We start from the raw sequence: 25,293 nt of genomic DNA on the forward strand, positions 1-25,293 counted from the left end.
TTTTTGTCTCCTATATCTTTAAACCTCTTCAGGAGGTAACCGTTCTTCTCCTGATCTTGGGGAGAAAAATTCGGAGCAGTCTATGTAGAAGTTTTCAATATTAGTACCTTCCCATGTATAGATCACTTCCGAAGAAGGAACAGAGAAAGCAAATGTCAGAAGACATCTTACGTCTCTAATATAGGTGATAGATTGGGAGGGGAATGTGGGAAGAAAAAAAAGAAAATAGAATATATAAATAAGTAGCTACAATGAATTTATGTAATATCATAGGCTATACACATCTATAATGTGTTTTTAATTTCTAATCATTCAGAGGAGCTATAGGGAATCACCATATTCACCCATAAAACATCGCTGAGTGCCAGAGGTAGAAGTTCAGACCACATAAATCTCTGATCTGACCTAACACAGGTGGCCCTCCTTACCACAACACAACCATTAAGACCTAACAATAGGTTGACATGGAGCCAAAGAATGTCAAGAAATGGACACAAAATCAATCAAGAGTCAACTAAAGGTGAGTGCTAACAAAAATAATTTGGAAGTAAAACTCCGCCTCAGAAACTGATAATGAACAGATGTAGAAAAGGATTAAAAGGAGGAAATGCCAAATATATTGTAAGAGAGGAGCCAATTATGAGAAAAGAGTATGGATGTAATTTGGACCATAACAATGGATGAGAATTGGTGAACCATCTACAGATAAGCTAGGTCTCCTAAGATAAGGCAGCCAAGTACTGCCTACACATCCATGGCTCTTTGAACACCACACTCCATTTTAAGCACTTTATTTGCTGAGGAACAAATGAAAATTGGGAAGAATCCAAGGAAAACTAAAAGTGATCATAGGAGAGCAGACTTTTTTAGGGCAATCTAAATTAATTAAAGATGGAAAATCTGGTTAAAAGACAGTGAAAGCAAAGAAGGATACATGGATGAAATTTAGTCATAAAAACAGTGCACAAATCCTAACAGGAAGAGAGTATGACAAGAATAGGAGGACAAACGCCTTAAACCTAGTAAAACCTATAATGCAAAGACACTTGGGGTTTGGGGCGAATAAACAAACAGGTGTGAATTACTGGGAGCACAGCCCAGCTTTGTGAAGGAGAGAGGACTTACTGGTCAGGTATCTCTTTTTCTAAACTTCATGAGTCAGAAATTGAGCTGAACACTGAATAAACTGCAGGAACACAAAGACTTTCTTGTCTCCAACACAGTTACAGTCTCCAAATCAGTTTCATGGGCAGTCAACCCAGGTGGTTGCACAGGACCCTATGCTTGGTCTAATGCTCTCCTGGCACCATCTTGAAATTCTTAATAATTTACAAACGAAGAGCCTAAAATTTTATGTTGTGCTGGACCCCATAAATTAGAGACTTGATGCTGCAATGAACTCAAGACCATAAAAAATGTTACCACTACCCACAAAATAGCTTTTCCCTCCACATCTAAAATTACCGATAAATTGAGAGGGAGAGAGTAAACCAAGAACAAGGACCATCCATTCAACTCTTTTCTCTGCAAGACCTCCCTTTCTGTCATACCTGACAAGTGAGCTTCCCCCAGTCTTCCTTCCCCAGGACAAGAGGCACAAGGTTAATGAGAATGGGCCTTGATGGCACAAGCTGTGTCATAAAAGGCCACAAAACAATGAATTCCTCCACAGAGGTCACTACGTGTTAATAAAATCTTTCTTTGGTCAAGTGACTGTGCTAATCTTTCCAGATTAAATCACATTTCTTCTTGCAGAATCCACATTCTGTTTTTGATGAGTAAAGAGCTACATTGGCAGAAAGGAGAGCAGGTCTGCAAGGCCTCAGAGAACCAGAGATTTCCTATCCCAAAATAGTATGAATAAGAAATTGTCAGAAAACACATGTACAAAAATATATTCTAATAGCTAAAAACTTTGATTTATATATGCAAAAAGTCCCCCTCTGTGCCAGGCACTGTCAGGCACTGGGGATTCAAGGATGAATAGAGCATAGTTTCTACCCTTATGGTAGTTATTGTCCAGTCATATTAAATGTGTTCAGTTTATGTAAGTCCAGATACTGAACAGGCAATTCATTCTTTATCTGAAGCATAGTAGAAAGATCCGTATTGAACAGATATGGAATTCACCGATATATAAGTGGCATATAAAACCATAAAATAAGCTAACCTAGAAATAGCATGTAGAGACAGAAGAACAGTGGGCAAAGCCCCAGGAATGGCAACTTTCAAGAGGGAGGTGGCACAAGAGGAGACATGAATGGAAATAGAACGGAAACCCCAGGAGTATAGAAGGAAAATCAGGAGAGTGTTGACCCAGAAGCCAAGGGAGTAAACAGTTTCATGAAAGGAATGATCAACAATATCAAATCCAACATGAAGGTCCACTAAGAAAAAGTTTGAGAAATGGGCATTGGATCTAGCAGTGAGGTCATCAGTTATAAGACCTCAGCAAGGACAGTTTCTATAGATAGGTCGAGGTGAATGTCGAGTTGCAGCAGACTGTAAGGAATGGAGGGAGGTCCAACTATAAGAGACAACGGGTGTAGTCCGCCATTTTGAGAGCTCCAGACAAGAGGGAGAGTAAAAAACAAGGCAGTGGCTGGAGGAGACAGTGGGAGAATTTATTAGGACAGGAGAGATTTAAATGGGTATCAACTGGAAGAGAAGGAGCTAGTGGAAAGGGACAGACTGACTAGAGAGAGCGAGCAAGTTCCCAGGTTAGAGAAAGAGATTGAGATCAAAGATAGAAGGCAATTCAGTGCACACTGATCTGAATCATGAGGAAAAGCCACAGTCGGGGTGAGGTTGTAGGTAGGCCTGTAGAGAGACAAGAAAGAAATCCAGGCAAACTCTCCTGAGGGCTTCAGTATTCTCTCTGAAGGTAGGGTAACCAACCAGCCCAATTTTCTGGAAACAGAAGGCTTTCTTAAGACAGTTGGTTAGTTTATTGTCTGCTCGGGGACATGCCTTCCCTCCCCCACCAAACCTTTCCAGCTCTTTTTCTCTGGGTCACAGAATTTGGGTTATGCACCCAAATGGTTATGCCTTATTTTTTGTTTTGCCATTGTGTGGTAATCAGATCTTCCCACTCAGGGTTAAGCTCCATGAGGGTGGCATGTCTGCCTGGTGAAAAGACATTTATGGAGCTTGATAAATTCCTACTGCCTCATAGAGAGATACTTCCCAAAGGACCTGAACTAAGGTTACCCTGTGCAGACCTTCCCAAAAATAGTATCAGAGAATTTGCCAAAATTCAAAAAAACTATGAGCCTCTCACCAGAGCCAGGAGAAAGCTGCTTGGCACCAAACCCTGCTTTTTTCTGTGAATAAAATAATTAACAGCCCCCCTCCTTAATTAAATGTTTACCAAGTATTAGGCATCCTTTTGTTCAATTATTACAGCAATCTTATTAGGTAGGATTATTCCCATTTTATAGGTAAAATGACCAAGGCTCAGAAAAGGTAAATAATTTAGCCAAAGTCACACCGCTGGTGAGCAGCGGAAGCAGATTCAAAGGTAGGTCCTTCATCTCCCAACCACACACTCTTCAGCACCGTCTAGGTAGCCTTCTACCCTAATGGCCATTTACCTCAGACATAAGCCCTCAATGGTCCTATGTCTGATACAACCATTCACTCTCCCTTGGATTTCATACACCAGATTTTTAGCTCTTGCCTTTTTTCCTCCTTTCAAAGTGACCTCCTTCCTCTGAAATAACCTCCTGCCACCAGGTGTCCCTCCTCTCCTATTAGTGAGCACCACTTTGTTCTAATTGCAAATCAGAGGCAAAGCAGGCAAATCGGAAAGACTTCCTAGCTTAATTCAATTACACAAATTCACATTATTGAACAATATTCTATCCCCTGAGGAAACACAGATGAGTCACACAAAGGCTATAACACAGTATATAATGACAAGAAAAAAATCTGAGAGGTTCAGATGAAGTTCTAGGTTCAAAGATGGAACAGACTGTATCAAGTTGATGGGGGAAACAATTAGGAAAGATTCCTTTGTGACTTCTACAAAAAATATGGAAAGAACCTGTGTTTTCTATCATCTAAACTGAATGAAGGTTTAAAAATAGGTCCTAGATTGTACCTCAAAGGCTACCTAATGTCTTTTCCTTCCTTGTTTTTTTCTGAGCCTGTAAGAAACTGTTTTTGAGCCCTCAAGTGATTCGGAAGTTGACCTCAACTCATCAATATTAAAGAAGTTTGGGAGAGCAAAGATGTGGAATAGAATTATAATTTAGTCTGTGGTGGTATTTAAAACCACTTTAGGGCATGGAAAATTAGACATTTTTAGCATTTGAGGAGCCATAATCAAAATATTAACTGGTGTTTCCATTGTTTGGCCCATTTGCTCCCTTTGTTCATCAGACAATAAATGCTCTGTGGCTGCCGCTCTCCACGTTCAGAAAGAATATTCCTGATGGAACAAGCCTGTTACAATCCATGTCTTTGAGGATTTATGCATGAATAATGCATCATGTTTTGAAATTTAAAAAGGGACAGGAGAGTCAGAGGAAGCCAAAAAACAAAGAAAAATTAGGATCATGACTTCCTTTCCTACAGCACATGCCTTTTTATCTATCCAAGACGACACAGAATAGCCCGTGTCTTCCTCCATCCGGGAAGATGTCAAAGAGTGCCGCCTTGCAAGTGGGCACTCTGCTTCACACCATGGCTGCCTTCTCTGCCCTTATTCACCTTCACATCCTACTCCCCACATTCTTGGCCTGAAACCAAACGTCTACAGAAAAATCCTTAGTATTTTATTGGCAAGACCAATTTTGAAGGGAAAAAAGAAAGAAAAAATGAAACAAAGATAAAAGCTTCCTCAAATTTCCTTCCAATCAGTTATGTGACTTCCTAGAGGTCCAGTTCTATTTCTTTTCGATGATGGGGGGGGGGGGCAGAATTCAAGGACAATGCAAATTAACACTTGCAAAGACAGAAAATTCAACCAGCTTTAAAACCAGTGTTACTGTCTTTGCAGTTTGAAGAGATGCATCATGCTGAGTTAATGGAGTCACTACTCATTCCCCACTGCTTGTGTTTGGTCCTCAGGTGCTGAGGACTGAATGCATCATTTACGTCACTTCATTGTCCATGACTATCACTGGTTTCAGTTGACTGTTGAATATTTTGATATTGATTCTGATATTTTATCTCACCACCTCTGTAGAGTTGTTTCTAAGTCACTTATAATGGTTACATCAAGGAGGAGGGACATCTGACTGTTCCTCAACATTATTTTTAATCCCTAGGGAACATCCATAGTCTGTCAAAGGACCTATAAAAAGTCTTCAGTTGAAGCTACTAAGGCAGGAGGTTCGCATTCAAAATGAAGACAAGGTGGACTCTGACAGAATGAGTGTGCCTGGGGCAAGGGTGGGGCCATTCTCATGAGCAGCGAGGGCACTTTCTTAGGCAGCACCCCCAGACGCACTATCTCAAGCAAAAATCTAAAATCTGAATCATTGTGTCTTTAGATGAAGATCAAAGACACAGCTTTTCAATGTATGTAAAAAGACAAACTGCAGGACAGTCTATGAGCCTCTTCAGGTTTGCGAGTCTCACATCTCCAGTAAGCCTGTAGGTAGGTCATACTATTACAAATTTGCTACTACAAAAATAATCCTCTTTTGCTCTCCTGGGGCAGAAACTGACTTCTCCTCAGGTCCCTGACCTTTCAGAGTTCTGAGTTCTTACATCTGCTACCAAGAAAGCCTTCAAGGGCTCTTTAGAAAAGTGGAATAGCCCCTTAACCTGGAGCCTAAGCCAAGTGCAGTTGAGAAGGCCCAAACATGGGAGGGTAGGGAATGAGGGAAATGAAAAGTAGAAAGTGGAATGTTCTTCTGAAGACATTTGTGGGTCCTTTGACAAAAGATAATTAGTCTTCCCTGGAGATTAAAAATATTATTCAAGGTTGCCTGGTGGCTCAGTCAGTTAAGAATCTGCCTCTTGATTTCAGCTCACGTCATAATCTCACAGTCCTGAAATCGAGCCCCAAGCCAGGCTCCATGCTGAACGTGGTGCATGCTTGAGATTCTCTTTCTATCTCTTTCTTTCTTTCTCTCTTTCTCTCTCTCCCTCTCTTTCCCCCTCTCCCACCCATGGTGTATATGTGTGGTCTCCCCCAAAATAAATAAATATTTTTTAAAAGTATCCACAAATGATCAGGTGGTCCCCCTTTTTAAAGCACAATTTATTAGCAAATTATAAATAATACAAAGCCTGAAGAACTTTTTATCAAATTTTCCTGTTCTCACCAGAAGCAGTGCTCCTCCATGTCACAGAGGAGCATCCTAAAAATCGCGGAAGTTACAGAAGTGAAGAGAGGTCAAGGCTACACTGTTACTCATGTGCAGTACCCGAATCCAAACCCAGGTTTATTCCAAATCCATGATCTGCACAGCCACCGACCCAAACTGAGCACCAGACTCATCACAGCAACTTTTTAACAACATGAGCTTCCAGTCCCACGCCCTGCCTTCTAGATCAGTATCTCTAAGAGTAGGGTCCAGGAGTCAGGGGCTTTCTATTAATTTATTTTTTTAAATCTTAGTTTATTGTTAAATTGGTTTCCATACAACACCCAGTGCTTCTCCCCACAAGTGCCCCCCCCTTCATGACCATCACCCCCTTCCTCTTTCCCCCTCCCGCTCAGCCCTCAGTTCATTTTCAGTATTCAGTAGTCTCATGATTTGGGTCCCTCTCTCCCCGCAACTCTCATACCCCCCTCCCCCTCCCCCTGGTCCTCCATTAGGTTTCTCCTGTTCTCCTGTTAGACCTATGAGTGCAAACATATGGTATCTGTCCTTCTCCGCCTGACTTATTTCACTTAGCATGACACCCTCGAGGTCCATCCACTTTGCTACAAATGGCCAGATTTCATTCTTTCTCATTGTCATGTAGTACTCCATTGTATATATATACCACATCTTCTTGATCCACTCATCAGGTGATGGACATTTAGGCTCTGCTAGGGATTTACCCAAGGGATACAGAAGTGCTGATGCATAGGAACACATGTACCCCAATGTTCATAGCAGCACTTTGTACAATAGCCAAATCATGCAAAGAGCCTAAATGTCAGGGGTTTTTTAAAGCCTCCCAGGAGATCCCTCAAAGGACATGCTGGGAACTGCTATCTCCTGTTTGTGGTGACAGGTTGATACGATACTGGTTTCTTCCTCTTATTTGCACATTCTCCCTGCCCCCCCGCCCACCACCATTTCCAGTGACTACAATTTACCTGTTCTGTAGAACCAAAAAGAAAACAGGAAAATATTTTTTTAAATATTTTTTTCAGGATGAAGTAATCCTCTAACCCACTTTTAAGAAATCAAACAATCTCCTCTTGTGATTAAAAAAAGAATATAAAGAAACCACCACAGAGCCAATCTGTTAGCAACACAATGCATTAAATGCTTTTTTCTGTTTTCTCTGGCTATTCATAATTTTAAAACAAGAAATATGGGGGGCGGGGGTGGCTAACCAAACCTTTCGGTTCAAGGAACAAAATGTCTTTCATAAGTCTTAAATGCCAAGGCCTGCCAGGGTAAGACAGGAGGACAGCCTATTATAATCAGGTGCTGGCAGTAATGCTATTATAACCAATTAACGTGGATCTATTTGACCAGTTGTTCCTCATCACATCATGCTTATCGAAAGCACGGTTCCTCCATCCCCAACCAAAGGTCATGTCCCATATAACTCCCCGGGTTGGAAAATAGTTGGTTCCTAACGTTATCACATGACATAGATGAGAAGCCAGTTTGGAGAAGGGAGCACACTTTGTCTCCTCCTGGGTCCTCCGCAGCCTGGGCTCAGAGAAGCCCAGCATAGCCCCCACTACTGCGTACGGCGCATGCGCTCCATTCCCACCTGTTCCACGGAATCAAGTTTGTTCTGACTGGCTTTCTCATCACGTCTTTAAAAATCCTTTTCACCTTCACGAAAAGTAGAATAATATCTCCATCATGTATTCCCCATAAAAAATTTTTTTACTGAGAAGCTTTTATCTTCACCAAGTAAGAATACGGGGACGCACAGGTTCCCATAAAAATATTTTCGTTTTTCCTCTGTTTTAAAAAAGACACTTTCTGACTCTGAAAAGATAGCTGATGGCCCTTTCTCTTTTTCACAGCTTCTTTTTTAGAAACTCATTCACAAAAGGGATAGGTTGCCAATCTGTACTGATCTCTCTTCTGCTCATTCTCTACTGAATTTAAATGGAGTCATTATGTTAAGCTGGGATAGAACTATTTTATACAGAGAGGCCCTGTTTCCACTGAAATAATCTTTCTAAGCAATAAAAGTGGGGTAAAACGCAATGATTTGTGCCGTATTTCCTAAGCCACCTCCACCTGACATGCACACCGATGTTATTACCTTTTCCACAGGTTGTTGTTAGTAAAACAAATAATTGTTTTCTGCTATTTTTAACCCTCCAGGCTTGCTTTGTTCTTACCCAAAAGGCTTGTTTTGGAGATTGGTGTCCACTGGCAGAAACTCGGACAGATGACGTTGGTCTTTTCTGGAGAAATAAGTAACGTGTGTCCACTCAATTGCAGCTCCGCCACACTGGGAAGCTGGGGAACCGGGGTTCCAAGGTGCTCAGCGCTCCAAATGGCCTCCAGGTGTGAACAGCGGAGGGCGGTGGGAGGGGCTGGGCCAGGCTCACCTGCAGGTCCTTGTCAAGGCAGAACGATCTGAGGGGCTATAGGAAGGCGAAATATAAAGTGCACAGCCCTGGAGGCAGAAGATGTGTGTAATCCTTTCCTCACAGTAGAGCCCACTGCCCGGGAACAAAAACCTCTCTCTTACCCTCTTGTGAACACATAGAGTCCAAAGAATGATGCAAAATGGTCTTTTCCTATCATGACTGGTCTCAGATTAGCTGTCTCTTTTAATTTTTTTTCTCCTTTGCTTCACATTAGTGTATCACCTCCCTCCTTCCACCGAAACTTGTGGTCAGTTTATTCGTGCAAGACAGTCAGAAAGATTCCTGGCTTCATCGGGGGTGGGCAAATGTGAATCTTTATGTTCTTCAGATGACAATAAGCTCTCCTGCATTTATTGATCACGTTTTATAGCACAGTAAATTTTTTTGCTAAAAGGCTCCCACCTTCTCATCCTTGGCGGGATGAGATCAGGATGCTATGGTCTTAAACAGTGCAGCTGAAAAAATATTTGGGCTGTAAGTCCTCTTAATGTAGAGGTTTAAAGGTAGCGGGGTATTGATACCACACTTACTCCTTTAACATTAGTAATAATTACAGTAACAACTAGTAGTTACTTTGTTTCTGATAACTTTAAGTCCTTTACCATCTCTTTTAAGTCTCCCAATACTGCTAAGAAATAAATTTTATAATTACCCAATATTGTTGATAAAGAATCAGAGGTTAATTTTCCCAAACTCATGGCAAATAGTGGCAGCAGGATTTGAACTAGAAAGTTGGGCTCAACAGCCCATGTCTCAGTTGCCATATTTGACTGCTGTGTAGGCAAAGGGTACCAAGTTTACCTAATGCAAGATGAATGTATTCTCCAGACCTTAGGTCCAGCCTGGCATGGCAATTAACAAAACCGTATTGTATACCTAAAATTTGTTAAGAGGATAGATTTTAAATATTCTCACCCCTCAAACCTGCCCCCCAAACACAGATGGTGACTATACAGGTGATGGCTTATGTTAATTAGCTTAACTGTGGTGCTTACTGAACCATGTGTACATATATCAAAACATCAAGTTGTATACCTTAAATATATATAATTTTATATGTCAATGATAGCTCAAGAAAGCTGTTTAAATAGAAAGAAAAAAATGGATAGCTCTATTAAAAAAATTCTCCAAATGTTAACATGTACCTCAGTTTTATACACACACACACACACACACACACACACACACACCTTCTTTTGAACTTTTTTGGGTTTGAAGACATGATATCCTTTTGTGCTTAAATGCTTCCATGTATGTTTCTTAAACACAAGGCCAGCCTCTTAAATAGTCATGATATAATGATTAAAATCAGGAAATGAACATTGACATGATAGTATTATCTAATCTACAAACCTTATTCAGATTATGATAGTTGTTCCAATAACAGCCTTTACAGCAAATTGAAATCCCTGTGCTTAAGGGGGGGAAAAAAGCCTACATGTAGACATGTTTTAAAGCAGGGTCAATGGAAGGTGTTAATCTGTGAGTCCAAATATCAGGAACTACGGTGACTGGAGTTTTCCAGGCTGTGAGTGACCACGGCTCTGTCCGTCGTCTATGCTGTGCAGACAGGACAGAGCAGATCCCAAAGGACAGAGCCACAAAGATGGGTGAAATGACCTATGTGGCCCTACTTCATGCTGTAACATATACATTTATTGGAATGAAGATCGTTTGTTACTGAGCACAGAATACACCCACTGTAAACTGAATGAAAAAAACCCATAACAAGTGGGCTATATATATATATACAGAGAAGGAGCTTATTTATTTATTTTGAGAGTATGTGTGCATGAGTGTGAGCAGGTAAGTGTCAGAGAGAGGGGAAAGAAAGAGAATTCCAAGCAGGTTCTGTGCTCTCAGCACAGAGCCCCAGGCAAGGCTCAATCTCATGACTGTGGGATCATGACCTGAGCCGAAATTTAGATGAATGCTTAACCAGCTGAGCCACCCAGGCTTCCCAGAAATGGGTAAATTTTTAAAAAATTGTTGCTTCCGTTCTTCTCTGGTTTCTGCAATGATGCTCCAACAAATACTGATAAATTATTTTGCCACAACCCATCAACAATTCAATGAGGATTTTCGAGTAAACACAAGTTTCGATTATTAATATAGCCTATATGATATTTATCAATTTAAGAATGTGAGTATTCAGGACAAACGTTTTTGAGTGCAAAAATGGGTTAAGTAAAGTCTTGTGTTTACTTCATTAGCTATTTAGTGTTACAAAACGTATGTATATGTTTTTAATTTGGGGTAAACAGGTTTTTGACCAACCCAATATGACAGGATCACAATACATTCATCAATAAACTTTGCACAATGTATTTGTATTAAGTAAAAGATTTTCTAAAACTCATATGTGGTTTTTGTAGTCAATTTTTAATTACTATTTTATTATTATTATTAGAGAGAGAGAGCAAGCAGGGGACAGGGAGAAAGAGAACCCCAAACAGACTCAATGCTAAGTAAAGAACCCAGAAGAGGGTCTTGATCTCAAGACCCTGGGATCATGACCTGAGCCAAAATCAAGAGTCAGATGCTTCACTGATGAGCCACCCAGGCGCCCCAAGATTCATTTACCTTTTTAAGCTCACTTATATCACACCGTGTCTTAGATCATAAACTGTTTACCTTACCTTGTGCTAAAACAGGGCAGGTTCCAAATATTCCAAATATACAATTTCCTACTGTAGCTTAGAAAAGACCACAAACCTATCAAATTTCTTCAAAATTAATCAGCAGAACACTGAAGGATTTTTCTTTCCATGAGAAAGGAAGCCAACAAAGCTTATATAATTTATATATAACTATACATCCCTTTGTTCCCAAATCGAATATAAGTTCTTCTCAAGTAGATGGATTGCACACAGTAAGAGCTCAATAAACATTAGTCGAATAAATTAGTCTCTCTCTTTTAATCCCCGCCCTCCCATTACACATATAACTACTACTAGCAAATACCACCAGAAGGCAACTAGCTCTGAAGTCCACCTGTCCCTGGGGGAAAAAGAGTCAAAGTTGAATCACCTGAGCAAAATTTCTTTTATTGAAAAGAGTTAAAACCTGGTTTCCTTGAATACAAATAATTCAGTGACTTCATTAGGCTGTCCCGGGAATTCATAAAGATGCACGAGGTGCCATGAACCTCACTGGCACAGTGAACTTACTCTAGTTAGGAAAGCTCCTTTTGAAAGAGAAGTTGTATGTACAGAGCCAAATTCCCTTGCTTACTTTTGGTTCTCCCCACTAACAGCCACCCTTAACCCCAGTAAAGCAGAAGGACACAGCACACAACGAGCCCTTTTCTGGCTGCTATCCCCACACCCCTTTGCCTTGCAGTTGCTCCCAACCCTACAGCGGAAACTTGGCCCCAGGGTTGGGATCACTAACCAGGTATTCTGGTGCCTGCAGAAATGCGCATGCTCAGTTCATAAGCCATAAAGCATGAAGCTCTGGTGCTGGCGGCCGCTTCTGGATGCTCGTTTCTTTAGTTTTGTTCCGCTTCCAGTTGATTGAGTCTCTTTACAATCATGCTGTTGATTTTCTTAAGATCGTCTATGTCCTTTCCCTCAGCTGTTAGTCTTCTCGATACATCATCCATCTTGTTTCCAGTTTGAACTTCAAAACGGAAAACAGACTGTGTTACATTGATACCCAGTGCGTTCCGTTGGGACTCTTAGTGCCTTGTGTTGATACTTAGCTGAGTGCTGAAAGGGCCCCGTGGCAAGTCCCCTGCTCCAATATCCCACGCAGCCCAGAAGCCCGGGAGAGAAATTGCCGAAGACTAAAGTGTCTACAGAAGTGCATTGCTTTTACAATTTATTGGGCCCCGCCTAGGCTAATCTTTGGCAGCTCCGCACAGATTTTGGCTGAGAAACATCACTGTGAGCAACCCAAGGAAACCACCAGCGAATCTCATTAGAAGCATATCGGAGAAGTGACTGTTACATTGCCTGTTTTAGACCATTCTTCTCCAAAGGTTTCTGGCTCCTCTTTGGGAAATGAGGTTTTCTGGGTTTCAGCCTATTTTGACCTAAATCTGCTGGTTCTGAATTCCCAGCCCATAAATAAAAATGTAATAATTCCCCTCAGATCAGCCTAAGAACAGAGACAATATTTTCAAAATAAATAGAACTCTTGGCAGTCAAGTAAGCTGTGGAGGTCTGCTCATCAGAGTTAAAATTTTCCAGGAAATGCAGCATAAAATCCATACTTAATATTTGAGCTTCTTATTTCCATTTTAAGCAAGTTTTTTCCCCAGGGTATCTTTCAGGAATAATGTTGCTGGTATGCATGCCACAGGCTTAGTGGTAAACTAATGTGGGAAAGTAAACTAGATGTTAGAGCTTCCCCTTCGAGGCTTGGGGCAAAGTGTTGCCCAGAAGCAGCTTCTTCCCCATGTCTGAAAAACTAGGCTGGATGAATGATGGTCTAACAAAAGAAGGGAGGATCTTAATTGAGATTAGCTGCAGAGCCAGGCAGAAATACCACTTGCTGCTGGGGAAGAATGTGAAACTAAAGTAAATTCATAACATGTAATATCCTTTCCCCTCCTGGGAACCTCCTAGAACATTAGTCAAACAGAGAAGGAAGCCGCAGCCGTGCTGGCTTGAGTGTGTTCCACAATACACTGACTCCAAATTAAATTCCAAACAAGAACAAGAGTTCCACGTGCAAAAAAGTTAGTGAAAATTTTTATACTAACCTGCCTCTTGGAAACTCACAAGAAGTAAAAAAAACAATAACAAAAAACAACCTACTTTGAGCATTATCCAACTCAGCAATTCTCAAACTCATTTGACCATAGAATCCTTTTTTTCATCAGGCAACAATAACATGCCGGCACATAGTATTCTCTGAATACACTCCTTGGCCACCAGAAACATCCATAGTAATCTACTCTTATTGTCCATTATTCCTTTTTTAGCACAGAGATTATGAAAAAAACATAAGGTCCAAAGGTTTACTAAGAATGTAATCAGTGTAAAATAAGTCTTCTCTCACGCAAAAATGCCAGTTATAAAGAATGCAGGTGAAAAGACTACAAATTTGCACTGAATCCTACTGAGAGCAAAATGATTTCCTTGTTAAAGATGAGCACAGGCCAAGTTCATTTCCAGATGCCTGTGCCAACTCCACGCTGAGGTCTGTCTGAGAATTACAGGAAGTCCTTGTTTTGTTTCTTCAACATAGGCGATGGAGGGCCGGGGAGCTTTGGAGCCAGACAGGTCAGGGTTTGAATCCTGGTTCTGCCTCTGATTAGTAGGGGACACATAAAGAAGTCAACGTTCTGGGTCTTAGTCTCGCCTCAGTGAAATACAAATGCTAAGTACTATCTTAAGAGGTAAAGATTTAAGATAATGAATTTTTGTATCTGGCACAGAGCAATGGCCAATTTAAAGATATTCTTCTTTATTCATATCTTCTTTCTCTTTCTTCATATGACTTTGCTCTCAACATAAAACACTAGCAGCAAATATAAAAAAGTCATATCTATACAAGAGGAGTATAATGACATTAATAAAGTGCATGCTCTTTGAAGTCAGGCAGGAGTGTCTTTGGGCCCTGATTCGGCACTTATTAGTTGGGGACCTCGGGCATGGTAATTAATCGAAGCCTCAGTGTCAGCATCCGGAAAACCAGAATAATAGTAGATCCATGACACAGAGTTGTTATGAAGTTGTGAGCAAACAGACATTAAGTGCTTACTTAGTACAGTGCCTGAGACAATGAGTGTCCAATATATAGCATTTCTTATCATCATTACCTTTAACCTTAGTACCCATCACCCCACAGAAGCAAGAAGGTCCTTTGGGTGGCTCTCCTGCCTGTAGGGATACCTAAAATTTCCCAGTAATCTAAGTCAGTCTTTACCCCCAGATGGGTGTGGGAGAATAATATTTGGAGCATTAATTTTTGTTGGTATAACATTTCAGAAGAGTAATCCATGGGCTGTTTCTGGGCCCTGAAAATTCAGGAACAACCTCATCCAACTGATAGACACAAGGACACCATTATTGTAAGTATAGTTCCCACTGCAGCTTCTGCGTCTGAGAGGGCATCACCTGGGCCAGAGAAAAGCAGTTAAATATCCCTACCCGTCCCGACCCCAGGTGAGATAAAGAGCTGAAAGAAGGAAGTCTGCAGAAGAGAAGGGGTCTGAGGCTGTAAAAGAGCGACACACCCCTGCCCACCTGTCCCCGCCCCCATCATCACCACCACTACCTCCTTTAATCCTGAATGAATTTAAATTAAAGGCATTCCAAAGACACGGGCTCCACGCCTCCTTGAAATTTGTGAAGGCTACAAGGCCTGCAAAGCATGAAAGGGCAGAAGAAATAAATAATGGTTCCCAGAATCTAGGGGAAAGGGCGTCAAAGATGACTCTCTGGCCTCTCGGGCTCCTCCCCACTGTTGGGGAGGTCTGCGGCAGGAAGCGGGAGATAACTCCAGAAGATGGTCCGCAGGAGTTAGCAGAGAGAGAGAAATGGTGGGCTGGAGGGGAGGGGACTACAAGCAGAGGATGGCCAGCACCCTGCCCCTGCCAAGGCAGAGAGGAGAGTGGCCCTGAAGTCCGGGGTGGGTCTCCCCATGTAGGACAGCCTGGGTCACCACTCAAGGGCAGAGATCAGGCCTGGCCAGGCCAAGAGCCAGCAGGGTAGGTGACACAGCCCCGGGGACATGTCAAACAGCAAAGAAGTGCCCCCATCACCTCCCTTTAACACAGCCTCTGGGACCCTGCACAAGCCCTCAGGCTTCCAATGGATCGCTGGGAAGTGAGAAAACCTGGGAAGGAGTTTGAAACCTGAACTTGGTACTTCAGCAGCACATATACTAAAATTGGAACGATAGAAGATTAGCATGGCCCCTGCGCAAGGATGACACGCAAATGTGTGAAACGTTCCATATTTTTCAAAACTTGAGAGACTCTTGAGTACTGATAACAAACTGAGGGTTGAAGGAGAAGGGGGAGGGGGGAAAAGAGGTGGTGGTGATGGAGGAGGGCACTTGTGGGGAAGAGCACTGGGTGTTGTATGGAAACCAATTTGACAATAAACTATTAAAAAAAAAAAGAAAGAAAAGAAACCTGAACTTGACTCTATGGTACAGACTGAATTAATGGAGAAATTACACACTGGATTAAGAAAATTTAGAGTCAACGAGAATAAGCTGCCTAATATTTTGATAGCTGAGGACTCCAAGTAAGAAAATCAAGTTACAGAGGTGCCTGGGTGGCTCAGTCAGTTCAGTGTCTGACCCCTGGTTTGGGCCCAGGTAGTGATCTCTTGTCAGGCTCTGCATTGTCAGCATGGGACCCTGTCTCTCCCTCTCTCTTTGCCTCTCCCCCACTAATGTGCATGCACTTGCTCTCTCTCAAAACAAACAAACAAACAAACCTAAAAGAAAAGAAAAGAAAAATATATTTAATGTCCTTGTTTGTGAACTTGTGGCACCGTGGGCTTATGTCCTCAGAAGCACAGGGTCACTGTGGGCACTCGCTGTCTTTCAGGGTAGCAGTGATTGCCAAAAAGCATGGACTCCTCATGGGAGCAAAGTTAAATAACCAGCAACAAAGTAAAAGCATTTAAGAAGTGAGATCATGTCGGTGGTACTTACCTATTAGAAAAATCACGAAGGACACCAGTACCAGGCTGACAATCAGCACAATTATCAGCCCCATAAAGAATAGACCGTGACTTCCGTTTCCTGAGTTAGTGCCAATGTCCGGGATTTTCTCCTGGAGAGCTAACATGAAACAAACAAGAGCAATGATGACAAAAACTGCTCAGGATCCACCTTGCCAGCAGAACTGAATGGGTCCCCACTATTAGAGACCTGACTAAGGGATACCATTTTCCCCTGTGATCACCCTGGAAAGTGACTTATGTCTTGGGGATGTCTTTGCACTGGGTGCTCTTTGTGAACTTCTTACCCTCTTCAATCTTGGTATTTATAAAAACAAACACTTTCCTTGGAAAGCTCTTTGAAGATGGTGTTAACACTGGAGAGGCAGGACATGGGTTTTCTTTTGGGGGGTGGGGGAGATTATGTGTGTTAAGGGTTCAGAGTGATGGAGGCTGTATTGCCCTTCCCCACCCCACCTCACCCCACCCCACCCCACCCCACCCCACCAAGTGACCAGGGAGTAAAACACAGCTGGCTGGGACACCTATGCTGAGTGGAAGGCTGGATGCTCTGGGGTATATCCCAGAAATGCCTTTCACCATAGGAGTAATCAATAAGCGTACATCATTTAAATAGAAAAATGGCCCTGATACATTTGGATTTCTCAGAGCTGTCTCTGGGATGAACCTGCTCTGAAAATAAGGTTCTTTTAAATGTGCAGCTACACTGAGACTGCAACCATGCTTATAAAGCAGCTAAAGCATGAAGTATCTGCATTTGGCCATCATTTTGTAAGGCCTGTTTACCTAGGAACACCCACATTAAATTAAATAAGCAATATAAGAACTTGGGGTAATGGAGACTATTAACTTCCTGTCTGTGTTCTCTCCTTCTTTGCATCAAGCCCACACACTGTGCTACTTGATTATAGCTAGGTGGGTGGCTTAGGTCCCGGGCTGTGTAAGCACATCCTGTGTCACCCTGCAAAAACTTTTGCTTCCTAATCAAGGCAATGGCATAAGCTGGTACCCAAATACCTATTTCTATGGAGACTTGACTGCAATAGAAGCAGGTGAAAATCTGAACCCATTAAAATAAGGGAAAAAGCAAGACCTCCAAAAGGATTTAGAAGGGGAGTAATAGATATAAATTCGGGACAATCAGAGTTTAGAATAGGAATGGAACAAACAGCCAATAGAAAATTAATGCCTGTGTTTGAAAGTCAGCGTTTAAGCTGGAAAAATGGGGCTCAGAATGATCTGAGAAAGCTCATTTACAATATTTAGGGATCAAAGTACACATCTAGTATTTAGCAGATTTTTGTTTTGCTTTTCTCCTCCCTTTTTAAGCCTTTAATGGGGGCCATTTGTACTTTGTAAGGAGAAAATGAAGTTGACTTCTTTGCCCAACAATATTTAAATGACTTCCTGAAATCTGGATGAATGTGTGGAGTATTTTCTCAGCAACCCACTACAAAGTAAGACCTCTCCGGGAAAGTGGGCACCGCCGTGACCTGGCCGCGGTCCCTGGAAGGCACAACAGCAGCCAAGAGGGCTGAGCAGTCCTCTTGGAAAACCAGCTCTGCAGCCTCCCCGCCCTTTCCAGGGAGAACCACTCTACAGAAACTTCTCAGAACGCTTGAAGACAAATTCTAAATCTTGCTTAGGACCCAAGAAAGCCCATAAGCCTGCCAAATAGTAAGAGAACCAACACAAAAATTGCCTAATAATAAAAAGTCTTTCCAGCGCTGAGCTGTTCCTAATGCCCACCCCGCCACCCACTACACCCACGGGTCCAGATTAGCCTTTACTACTTTTAGGGGGCCTGGAACCCAGGAAGAGCCAGCAAGCCGGGGAGACACACGTACGCAGCAGATGCTGTGAGCCAGCAGGACAGAGGGTCAGTCTGTTTAAGTCATTTATGGAATCCACAATATAAAGCTTTCGATCCTCAGGCATGCCTCGAGAGCCGGTGTCCTGGGAATGATTCATTGTTCCTGGAAGAGAACACTGACATCAAACAGAAGGCTGGTCCTGGGAGCCCCACTGCACAAGGAGCAGAGGCCACAGGAAGCTGGACAGGCACGTCAGGAACCACCCACCTGCATCGCTTTCCGCTGAAGGTCTAGGAAAGCTGTGCTTGTCCAGAAGAAAATATTTCCTTCTGGGGACAACTTTGTACCTACTCTTTTTGCTTGGCTCGCCAGGAAGCTCAAACTCAAGTATGTCACCCAATTCGAGCCCTTTATACTCTGCTTATCTGAATATCCTCCTTCCTCCTCCACAGATTTCTCAATTCTCGCTATTTGCCCTGAGTCTGCTTCTTAATTTTGTCATTTATTTCACTAACTTTTTAAAAGTTTTTATTTATTTTGAGAGAGAGCGAGAGAGAGCACATGAGCACGAGGTGGGGAGGGGCAGAGAAGGGAGATGGAGAATCCTAAGAAAGCTCTGCTCTGTGCTGACGGTGGAGCCCGATTCAGGGCTCAAACAGTGAAATCATAAACCATGAAACATGACCCCAGCTGAAGTCCCAGTCGCTTAATTGACCGAGCCTCCCAGGTGCCTCAAGAAAATTATTTAAAAATAAATTACAAAATTAGGGCTGCCTAGGCATCTCAGTCAGTTAAACATCCAACTTTGGCTCAGGTCATGATCTCACAGTTCATGGGTTCCAGCCCCACATCAGGCTCTGTATTGACAGCTCAGAGCCTAGAGTCTGCTTTAGATTCTGTGTCTCCTTCTCTCTTTGCCCCTCCCCCACTTGCTCTCTGTTTCTCTCTCTCTCTCTCTCTCTCTCTATCAGAAAATGAATAAAGCTTAAAAAAATAAAATACTTTTCTTTCTTTTTAAAAAATAGCTTTCATTGTTTATATTCTAGTGAGATGCCCTCAAATCCTTTGGACAAGAAAACTGTGTACAGGCATATTGAAAGATAAAACAAAGCCACAAAGCTAGTCACCTGAAGAGAATATTACCATGAACCATCCTAATTGCATAAGGCTTTAAAACAAAACTGCAATTTTTATATTCTCGCTCAATATGGTATATGAGTCTCTACCTTAAATGTATTCTTTAGCCATGAGATGCTGGGAGGGAGGCCTCAAGATAAAATCTCTACAGGCTAAGGTACTACAAAGAGGGACAATGCAGCAGGTTGGAGGCTAGACTCTAGGACATCTGAGTTCTCTTCCCCTGAGTGTCCTTAGATTGAAGCCACTTTCATAGTAAAGAATTTTAAAACTGAGGTTTACATTTAAGGTAATATTTTCGAATGACAGCACAACTTCAAGCAAACCTGAAAGGCCCAAATGGATTTATAAAGTCTTATTATGTCTCTCTAGCACAACAAAGAACATGTGCCCTTTTAATTACATGAAATAAAGGACTCTAGGAAGACAAATTCAAATTACTATCAAACTGTCTCTTTCACGGTGATCCCCTTTCATAAAATGAGTCTAATGGTGCTATAGGGACTTTTTGATGTGAAAGGGATTGTAGACATGCTCTAGTCTGGCCCCCGTCCTTCCCAAAAAGGAGGAAATGGTTGCTCAGCTGGTGAACACCCAAGACCATACATGTAGTTAGTCAAACCTCACCTCTCAGAGAATCAATCTGCCTTTCCTTTGTGCTTTTGCTGGATGCAGTACATTCTTCCATCAGAACATGTACACAATTTTACAGCATTTACTGCTTACATCTTTGACTTTCCCCATTGACTGAGAACTCCTTAGGGTGGGCACCAATTCTATTCTTCAACTACCCAGTGTCAAATGTATAAGCCATGACTTACATTGCAACAACTAAAATATTTTATTTACAGTTTGAAGTTTACCATTTTCAAAAGAATTTGAGGCAGTTAATAACAAATGCAATGACAGAAACAAAACTGAGGGTACAAATCCTCATGTGATATTTAGCTGGACTCTGGTAAAGTCAATAAACTTTGTGCCTGCATTGATGTGAAGCGACACACTATTTGCTTCCTGTTCCTATTAAAAGTCTTTCCTTTAATATCAGTTACAAAATGAAGAAAAATAGAGTTAGAGTTAGGAGAAAAATTCAGGGAAAAAATGTTGTGAACACCTACAGATCTGAAAAAGGATCAGCCATTTACTAAACAGTGTAAACTGCATTCTGAAATATTAAAAACCAGGAATTCCCCAGTCATACCTAAAACCCACTGGTACTTAGGGAAAATATGCTCTTGAAATCCTAAGAAAAACGTGGACTAATTGAAGTCATGGATGAATTAAACTTTATCAATCAAAGCTAAAAACTAAACAAGATGTTTCAGTTATGCTGAAATTTTAATTAACAAAAATATATAATTCTGAGTATTTTAGATTAGATATTACTGAAGCACCTTAGATACTGATATTACTGAATTCCAAATACACTTCATGGAATAGTCCTAAGGGAATGACATGAAGTGATCATTTTTTAAAAAGCAGCAGCAGCATATAAAATAAAGGAGCTTTAGAGATCAATCAAATCTTATCCTTTCACAGATAAAATCGTAAGTTATGAGTGATGCATGGTCACAGATTCTATTCTCCCAGAAATGTTTTGTATTTTATCATCTCTTATACTTTATTATCCTGAATGCCAGTATTTGATGAGTAATAAAGGTTTGTATGTCACATCATAGGATCATCATTCCAGCCGCGGCTTCTATTTCAGGTGTGGTGACTGGCACGTGGTTCATTTTTGGATCTCTGACTTAATGTCCTTAAGCCTTAGCTTCCCCTTTAGGAATGGAATTGCTACGGCTCAAATCTCATACTGAAGCTTAATCAACATTTACAAAGCGGAGAAACAACTAGAAAATCAGCCACAAAAACTAACCTAAGAGCAGGGCAGCTAATTAAATCTCCAAATTATTAGCCTTGCTGCCGACTGAAAAGGTGATTCAGTGCAACAACAAATCCAAAATCACTGACACAACAACTTAGAGTAAGCTATGATGTGCCCTGAAAGGAAATTTCTTCATCTGGGTAAAATCATAATATAAATAGGTACCATGTTCATGTACTTTCAAATTTACTACACCATGCAAATGGAAAATAAAGAACTAGCAAAGAAAATAGGGTTGGGTGTCCGTGGTTCAAGGCCACCAAGAGCCTATAAATGACTCTGTGCGTAAATGGATACAGGATCACATGGCCCCGAAGCCAGGACCCACAGTTGCTGACACCAGTTGCTGCTATCTCTGGCACCTCCATATAAGGGCACCTGGGAACAACCAGCAGGGCTGAAGAAGCCGGAGTGTTACTAAATTCTGCATCACACTCGCTCAGCCCTCTGGTGTGCAAATCTGCTCACTAAGATTGCCCAAAGCAGCATCCTTTTAACGGAGCCCTTTCTAGTACCTTGCACTCCAACATGTAAGTAATTTCATTTTCCTCCAGCTTAGATCAATGCTCACAACTCTTTTTAGCATTTAAGAATTCTTTGCCTAGCTACAAATAAATATTCTGACAAAATAGTTGTCTATGAAAAATTGCTTTGCTCTTTATTTTTTCCCTGGGTGATTGGTATAAAGCACAGAAATAACACCCCGGTATTGCTTGCCACAGAATCCAAATTGTTATAACAGGGTTTAATTCAAAGCTAATAGGAAGCTTTATTGAGTGAGTCATGGTAATTTGTTCTTTAATTCCATTTCAGAGTCAGTGCCTCTTTACATTCAGGAATTAATTTTTTAAGTCAAGTCTGAATCATTTCTATCAAAAGTTTAAAGCACAGAGCACATGCAACAAAAAAACACCCCAGCCCCAAGAATCATAATTCAGTGTTGGTAGAGTAATAAATAGCATGCAAATTACTTACAAAAATGTGAGCTTTGACTGCTAGGTTACCAGAAAAGAACAAAAAAAAACTACTCGGAAGCAACTACAGTAAAACTTTCTATGAATTCTGTAGACCTGTCTTTGCCTTCCTTCAGTGCACGGGTGCTTCTACAAGGCCCATAAACCCCAGCATGATGTTGGTCTATATTTAGTGTTAATTTAGCCAAGCAGTGTTAAGATTCCAGATACTTTTTTCACGGTGTCTATGACTTTTAGTGAATATATTACTGAAACTACGCTTTAAAAAGAAAAAGGCTCCATGCCTTTATTCAATTGGTACCTGATGAGGTGCTTATTGGACTGAAGTTAATGTCCTTATTTGGCTGATGTGACCGTGTAAGCGGACACATTTCTAGCACTTCTGCCACGGAACGCTCCCATATATAAATATCCAGTAACCGACTGGAGCTGCCATTCTGACAGGACTCCAGACCAATCAGAGGCCTGCAATAAACAGGGACGGAGTTAAGGTTGTGATACTGACTAGGATGACAGGGCGTCAGGGAACACGTACTGCTTCCAGAAGCTACAAAAGAAGATTGTGAGTGGGAGATTGTATGGCAACAGACCCACTGCAGGAGAGGGAAGCCCTTTGTCTCATCAACTTCCCTTTCTACCCAAAGGCTTTATTTACTCTGGGAGTCTTTATACATCCCCTTTCTCAGAAATGTCAGGCATTCTCTCCTGTGGTTCCCTCACACAAGCACGCCGAGCTCCTGCCCTCTGGTGCACGTGAAAGGAGCTACAGTGAGGGCTGCAGTCCCAGGAGTCCATTCACAGTATTGTCAATATTCACCAAAATTTGTCCATAGGGACAAACTATTCCCGCAGGACGCTGAAGGCTGGGCAGTAAATGGATCTGCAGCCCTTTCTAACCCTACCTTGGATTGCACATGTAGATGGACATTACGGATCCTTGAGACATTTTGTACACCAATCAGAAAATGTTTGCTTCACAGAACTTCCTTTATATTTATATTTAGTGTGGAGGACCTCAGTCTGCTTTTAGGGGGAGGAATGCCATTTCCTTAAGCTTCATCCTTACCAGGGGAGCAGTTCAAGGAGGAGGACAATACAAAACTAGTAACTGTCTCCTCAGAGGTACATTATATATTAAAAAGCTATGCCAAATTTCCTGAAAAGTGGAAGTTTGCTGTTATATTATCAGCCCGCTTATAAATCTAACTGCCTGACCAGTCTTAAATCATCGAATCTTTGAAGAAATAATACAACGGCCTTATTCTGAGTTTGTCCTATGTTCTTGTCTCTCCTGTCACCTTATAACCCTATCAATCCCCCTTCAGGGATGAGGAAAATGAAGCCTAAATAATTCCTCACCCCAAAGTCAGAATTCAACCATAGTTTACACCAGTGAAGGGGATGAAAACGTCCTATGGCTTGTGATTAATTAGACTTCTGAAAGTACATGAGAGCGAAGGAAGGTAACGCACCTCATTTAATCTATTACATACTTGAGAGATCACATCAAGAGTTCAGAATCATAAGAAAAAAATAGGTATTCTCACCCGAACTGTTTAGTCCAGGGACATTTTTAATTACTTCTTGATTTTTACTTCAAATACTTTTTTACTGTATCGAGGTTCAACTCCCAGGAAATTCGGGAAATGCTATCACAGACAAGAATCATGGATGCCGAATGCTTCAATAGTAATGCTTGAGCATCAAAATATTAACAACATATTAGGCAGAAACCACTTTAAATTCCTTTAAGCCAGCAAGATTAATCAAGAATCAAGGAATGAACTGGTCTATCATATACCATTTTACTACTTTCAAGAAAACTCAAGTATTTTTAGACATTGAAGCCCCAATAATCCTTGTCTAGCAACTATCCATTAATTTCATGAAGATGTACCCATCCATAAACTTAATATGCAGATTAACTCATTTCTCTCTTCTTCCTCCTAAAACCCCATTAAAAAGGCAGAATAGTAATTAATTTTACAATCCTAAGTGCCTCTGATGACAAAATGAAGAAATCAGAAATAAAAATTGCAGATTACACCACTTTAATTATAAGAGAGCGATGTCTTCAAAATCCTGAATTTCATTTTCTACCTAAAATTTTATATACCAAGCCATCTTACCTTTTAGGTAGGTGGGAGTCTGAGTAATTGAACTCTTACGCACCCATTCTCAGAGTTACTGAAGGAAGGGTTCCACTTTATCAAGTACGTAATCTAACAACAAAGACACAGGGTCCACATATGTGGACTCCAACCCAAGAGAGGAAAACAAATCCCAGGATGATGAAGTCTCAGAAACAAGTTGTATATATATTCATGGATAAGAGAGAAATTAGTTTAGACTGAAAGTTACATGGTTGGGCTTTGACCATGCAGTAAAACTTAAAAAGTTTTACTTTAGGACTGTTTTGAAAGAATTAGTGATGTATATGTAAAACCAAGACAAAATGTTGAGAATGGAAAGGAAGCACAGGCAAATCGTTCAGGAATGAACATAGTAATATGGTTACTATAATACGATGCCAATTTCACGAAATTGAGAAGAGAATGGGAGAATGAAAAAAAGTAAAATGGCAAAAATCTTCATCTATCAAATAGGAAGCTGTCAGATGTCTAAACATAGTAACTAATAAATAGCAGTAAAAGCATTATTACTATGAAATCTGAAACCAAGGCCCTAGGGAAAAAAACCAAAGGCTGAAATTCCCTCTGCGAAATGGAGAAGGATGGAGCAGGCAGCTAATTTTCCCCCTTATAATCCTTGAGGTACCATTCAACTACGTATATAGACCATCTTAATAATTCATTTTTACTTAAAAAGATGCATGCATAGGAAATTGAAAATTTAGGGGGAAACTACTTGCAGTCGCCTTTCCAGGATCCTAACCCACTTGGGCGTACGAGGGAGGGGACAACAGCAGAGTCGTTCTGGATTTGAGGTGGTTTTGCGCTGCACCAGATCTGAGGGAAGGGACTCACACTAGCAGCAGCAACAGTGACTCCACAGGCCAGACTACATGGGCTTTTTTTTTATTTTTAATTTTTAATTTTTTTATTTATTTTTCAGAGACAGAAAGCGTGAACAGGGA

The 25,293-nt window shown here is 41.2% G+C and overlaps 1 protein-coding gene, 1 long non-coding RNA gene and 1 pseudogene across 4 annotated transcripts; 2 read left to right on the top strand and 1 right to left on the bottom strand.

The window, feature by feature from the left end:
* The first annotated feature begins 473 nt into the window (after positions 1 to 473).
* Positions 474 to 15,009, top strand: LOC115280079. The gene is made up of 4 exons (XR_003903631.1): positions 474 to 520; positions 8,466 to 8,651; positions 14,677 to 14,759; positions 14,854 to 15,009. It is a non-coding gene; the product is annotated as an uncharacterized LOC115280079 (long non-coding RNA).
* Positions 11,764 to 25,266, bottom strand: LSMEM1 (leucine rich single-pass membrane protein 1). Of its 3 annotated transcripts, none has more exons than XM_029924735.1 (4): positions 22,498 to 25,266; positions 18,234 to 18,362; positions 16,358 to 16,486; positions 11,764 to 12,358 (listed from the first exon to the last, which is right to left on the bottom strand). In XM_029924735.1, exons 1-4 carry the CDS (start codon positions 22,565 to 22,567, stop codon positions 12,228 to 12,230), a joined length of 459 nt encoding a protein of 152 aa, XP_029780595.1. In that variant the 5' UTR covers positions 22,568 to 25,266; the 3' UTR covers positions 11,764 to 12,227. The 3 variants fall into 3 exon arrangements, with proteins under 3 accessions (XP_029780595.1, XP_029780601.1, XP_029780610.1); XM_029924741.1 differs by having other exon boundaries at positions 22,198 to 22,588; XM_029924750.1 differs by lacking the exon at positions 22,498 to 25,266 and adding an exon at positions 18,468 to 18,723.
* LOC115286102 lies at positions 15,555 to 15,653 on the top strand (annotated as a pseudogene).
* Positions 25,267 to 25,293: the final 27 nt, after the last annotated feature.

This window comes from Suricata suricatta, chromosome 2 (genome assembly GCF_006229205.1).
Source record: "Suricata suricatta isolate VVHF042 chromosome 2, meerkat_22Aug2017_6uvM2_HiC, whole genome shotgun sequence".
In the NCBI taxonomy this organism is placed as follows: Eukaryota; Metazoa; Chordata; class Mammalia; order Carnivora; family Herpestidae; genus Suricata; species Suricata suricatta.